General features: G+C 36.7%; 1 protein-coding gene across 1 annotated transcript in view; it reads right to left on the reverse strand.

The window, feature by feature from the left end:
• Positions 1-1,766: 1,766 nt before the first annotated feature.
• Positions 1,767-4,940, reverse strand: part of MYH2 (myosin, heavy chain 2, skeletal muscle, adult) — a 34,609-nt gene continuing 31,435 nt past the window's right edge. Inside the window, exons 33-37 of the mRNA XM_006898579.1 lie at positions 4,456-4,581; positions 4,195-4,365; positions 4,003-4,107; positions 3,769-3,864; positions 1,767-2,045 (exon numbers count right to left, since the gene is read on the reverse strand). Coding sequence (XP_006898641.1) covers positions 1,893-2,045; positions 3,769-3,864; positions 4,003-4,107; positions 4,195-4,365; positions 4,456-4,581 — 651 coding nt within the window. The 3' untranslated portion in view covers positions 1,767-1,892. The remainder of the gene's footprint in view (positions 2,046-3,768; positions 3,865-4,002; positions 4,108-4,194; positions 4,366-4,455; positions 4,582-4,940) is intronic.

The raw sequence follows: 4,940 nt of genomic DNA on the forward strand, positions 1-4,940 counted from the left end.
CTATTTTTGGGGGGCACCAAACTCATGCTTATCCTTAAATTTATTACATTAGGATAATCTATCTTGAGATTTACAGTTTAATGGCAGTTTTAGTCATTTGTTTAAGCTTTTTACTTGAATAGTAAATTGGTTGTGAAGTATAGCTTGTTGACACTATTTTGTAGTGTAACAGTAATATTTACTGTTGTCTCCTGACTTTATGGCCACCCTGTAGGTTTCATAGGAATGGGAGTAACATTTTATCCTTTCAAATCCATAATGTTACTGACTTAATTGTGCCCCCCAAAAATGAGGGTGGTAATTTCTAACTTCTATACTATGGTTATAATGCCAATTGGGAAATAAGTTGATTTTTTTGGTTAATGAGGTAAGATTACATATTCAGTTAATCTCTTCTGAAATATAGAAGAGAATGAGCAAACTCAGAAGCAGTGATGAGGAAGGACACATTAAATCACCTGAAGATCAAGAAGCTCAAGAAAGACAAAGACCTCACTTCAGAGTTGAAAGAGAGAGAACGGGCCTTCCGCTGGAGCCAACATACTGAATTCAGACTTCTAGTCTCCTAAACTTTGAAAAGAGGAATTTCTGTTTGTTAAATAAAGCTGTTCGTGGTATAGCAGCAATAGATAACTAAGAAACACTCCATATGGTCGTTCTGTTTATTGCCATCAATGGTAAAAACCTTTATGGGTTAGTAACAAAACTGTGGCTTTGTATTTTTGTAATTATTGTACTTGTTGAGTACCATGGACTGCTAGGAAAACAAACAGGTTCATCCTGGAAAGGGTTAAACCGGGTGGCTCCTTGGAGACAAGGATTCTAACATACTTTGGACATGCTGTGAGGAGAGACCGGTCCTTGGAGAAGGACATCATGCCTGGGAGGGTGGAGGGACAGCACAGGAGGGGAAGGCCATCTATGAGGTGGATTGGTTCAGTGACTGGGATAATCAGGATGGGAGTGTCAGAGACAGTGCGACTGGCACAGGACAGAGCAGAACAGGACAGGCTGTTGTACATAGGGTCGCTATGAGTCACAAGTGATTCAACAGCACATAACAACAACAACAACATGTGCCATCAAGTCAGAACTGACTCATAGCTGACCCTCCAGTAGTTTTTCAGAGGCAGTAAATTGGTCAAGCAAGAATACCCATCCTTCTCTAGCGAAGCTGTTGATGGGTTTGAACTGCATGCTTTTGGGACTGAAGCAAAGCTTCTTACCACTAGGCCACCAGAGATCCCTTTCTATTCCAAGTAATAAGTAATGACAAGAAATTATACAGTTTGGTCGGAATTGCCAATATAAGAACAAACACAGTGCCATCCTTCACATAAACTTGTAAAATTAGGTTCATGTTAAGGAAAACAGGAGATGTTGAATAAAGGTTGGATGAAGGGGAAGACAATATAAAGTAAAATATTAGTCAGACACTGTCATTAATTACTCTAGTCAGTTGTAACTAATGTTATAAAACAAATTATGAATGAATGAAAAATCAATATAATTTTGTAAACTTTCTCTCAAATAAAAAAATTTTAAAAAGTAAAAATGACTTCTAGATTTCTGATCATTAAAACAGGCTTCCTTTATAAGCAAAACTTTTATAATCTTTAAGTGTTACTATAAACGTTAAATGAAAGAAAGGCGCAAGTACTTCATAATGGCAGCTTCACTGTAGTTATTTGATAACTTTGTAATTATTCAAACCTTGCCATTACTTTATAGGAGAGAGAAAAGACAAGACCAATCTAAAGATACCATTTGCAAAGTTCTTTTACTCTTTATTTCCTTTGCCATCGGGAAAAATTGGCAATCATTATGGAAAGACATGACTGAAGGTTTCACATTGTGTGCCTCTCTCCAGTCATTCTGTAGCCTCATGGCCTTCACTCTTCACTTATGACTTTGGTATGAACCTCCCGGCTCTTCACCCGCAGCTTGTTGACCTGGGACTCCGCGATGTCAGCCCGCTCCTCGGCCTCCTCCAGCTCATGCTGGATCTTGCGGAATTTTGATAGATTGGTGTTGGATTGTTCCTCCTAAGAATAAAAATGAAATTGTAAGGAACCCATCTTATGCATCTCTGTAGACTCTGTAGGTCTTAAGAGCAGAAAGGACTATTGGAGAAGCATGCAAGAATAAGGTGGTGATTTTAATTCAAATTTTATCTTTACTACAGTGCCTTTACAATGAAATATATGTTGAATATAAGCATATATATTTTTTAACATCTCCAAACTGAAGTGGTTTCCCCCCTTCCCTCCTATTTTAGATGTAAGGATTCTGTTGAAAGATTCCACAATATAGAATATCCCTTACGGTGTAGGAATTGAATCTAGTAAATTATGGATGAACTTTTTTCCCAGTAAGTAAAGGTGTCAAGTGTTTTGCAATCTGCATCTCTCCATTTTCAGAAGCAGTTATGAAATGACTTATTTAGTCAGCTTGGCAATTTACATTATCTTTGGGGGGAGGGAAATGATCTATTGAAGATTTTGACTGTATTGACAGTATTACCTTTCTTTAAAAAAATTCATTTAGTTTGTTTATTTTTCATTTCAATGAACATCTACAGAGATTTTGGAATTCCATTCATTCATTGTTGCACCCTTCTCCCCCCACAAACGCCTACCCCCTACCTCCCCGTTTGCTCCTCTCCTTGAAAAGCAAAAGAAAAACTCCCTCATTGGTACACAATCCCCCCGCACCTCCCCAAACCCCACCCCCTACCCCCAAATATAATCCACTCTGCAACCCTCATTGCACACTCCTACGATAAAAATAATGCCCTAAAATATAATACTTTTAGACTATTCTCTCCCCCATAGACTTCAATGCCGTAAACATATTTCATCCAGTTTTTCTCAGTCTTACCCCCACCCCAGTGCCAGCCTCATTCTACAACAGTGGCACCATATAGCATTTGTCCCTTTGTGAGAATTACCTTTTAACTGTTTAAAAAGAATTGTCTGTGGGAATGGTTTAGCCTTTCTCATTCCTACTATTAGGGATTTGCATGTTCTCTAATTTTCTTTGATTAAATTAGTTATCAGCATATTAATTAATCTGCAGAGAACTTGATATTATACTTATCGGCATTTAATTATATGAAATTAGAAGTTATTAGATATTATTTAAATCACCAAAATAGAAAAGAGTATCCTCTAACTCATTAGTTTCTATCTTTATAATTGACAGTTCTTACTTCCATGGTTTTATTTTTATTACTTATAACTTTTCAATTGTACTATCAGGTATTTCACTTATCATTGATTAATAATAAAAGTATTTAGAACTATGAATTGACCTCCAAAGTCAGTTTTGACTACATTTATAAGTGTATAAGTAATTATATTCTTTGTAATTTCTCTTTAAATATAATTATTTCTAATCATATTTTTAGTTCCAACTCAACAAAAAACTCAGTGTTTTTTAAAAAATATTTAGGTATTTTGGAATTTTTGTTTCTATTTTCTAATTTTATCCCAATCTTATTACATTATATCCAGACAATATGGCCTATATATTATTTTGGCTTTAAATTTTTGAGGGGCTTTATTAAGAAATAAAATTTTACTTTTAGGTAAAACAAACTATTAATATACAAATTATCAAAATGATGCAAATTTTAAATTATTTTAAAAGTATACAGTATCCTATACAGCAGTTTATTTCTACCAAGGAGTAATAAATTTAATCATTTTTATATGCTTTTCTTAACTCAAAGATGTCTCCATTTTATTCTATGTTAGAGATACTTACAGCCTCCTCAGCTTGTCTCTTGTAAGATTTTACTTTTGCCTGAAGTTTATCTACCAAGTCTTGAAGTCTGAGAATATTTTTGCGATCTTCTTCTGTCTAAAAGATTATAAAAACAGTAGGACTTTATTTTAAAAGCAAGTAGGACTTTATTTTAAAAGCAAGTGACAAGTGCATCATTGCATGTGAATATTTCATATATGTATGTAGAGTGATAGGGAAAGGCAATTGCCATACCTGGTAGGTGAGTTCCTTCACTCTCCTCTCATGTTTGCGAAGACCCTTAACAGCCTCAGCATTCCGCTTTTGCTCACCCTCAACTTCTCCTTCGAGCTCACGTACCTACACATAAATAGAACTATAAGAAGCACATTTCTCTCATAAGGTGTTTGGGAACAGAGGAAAATAAGCTGATGTTTGGAGACCCACCCTGGCCTCCAGTTTCTGGATCTGCTTCTTGCCACCCTTCAGGGCCAGCTGCTCAGCCTCATCCAGACGGTGCTGCAGGTCCTTCACGGTCTGTTCCATGTTCTTCTTCATCCTCTCCAGGTGGGCGCTGGTGTCCTGCTCCTTCTTCAGCTCCTCGGCCATCATAGCGGCCTGGTGAGAAAATAAACCAAAGGACTCAATAAGATACAGCTGTCGAGAATTTCGACGCTGAATAAATGTAGGCGTGCATCTGCTTCTCACGTCAGTGATGGCCTTCTTGGCCTTCTCTTCAGCGTTGCGGGCTTCCTGGACAATGTCCTCCATCTCTCCTTGGATTTGGGAAATGTCTGTCTCGAGCTTCTTCTTGGTGTTGATCAGGCTGGTGTTCTGTTTAAAAATAAGTTACGAATACAACTTTCATCTTGTCATCATGGTACTTACTAGTAGCCATTTTTTTGAAAGCCAGTTTAGATAGAAATTCACAAGTCAAAACTCCCGTTAGAAATGGTATTAAATCTTGTTGTTGAGTACCACCGTTGAATCAGAATCAATAGCTGACTCTCTGGAGGATTTTTAGAATCAGTTAATCACGGGAGGAGATTACCCATTTTTTTTCTCCCATAGAGCAGCTGGTGGATTTGAATCTCCTGTCTTTGAGATTGCAGTGCAGTTTCTTATCATTAAGCCACCGGAGCTCTGTGACATTAAATGTTAAGTTAAATATATAGTTCAAATATATAAAGTAT

Source organism: Elephantulus edwardii, unplaced genomic scaffold, assembly GCF_000299155.1.
Source record: "Elephantulus edwardii isolate Elephantulus edwardi_28Jun2011 unplaced genomic scaffold, EleEdw1.0 scaffold00233, whole genome shotgun sequence".
Taxonomy (NCBI): domain Eukaryota; kingdom Metazoa; phylum Chordata; class Mammalia; order Macroscelidea; family Macroscelididae; genus Elephantulus; species Elephantulus edwardii.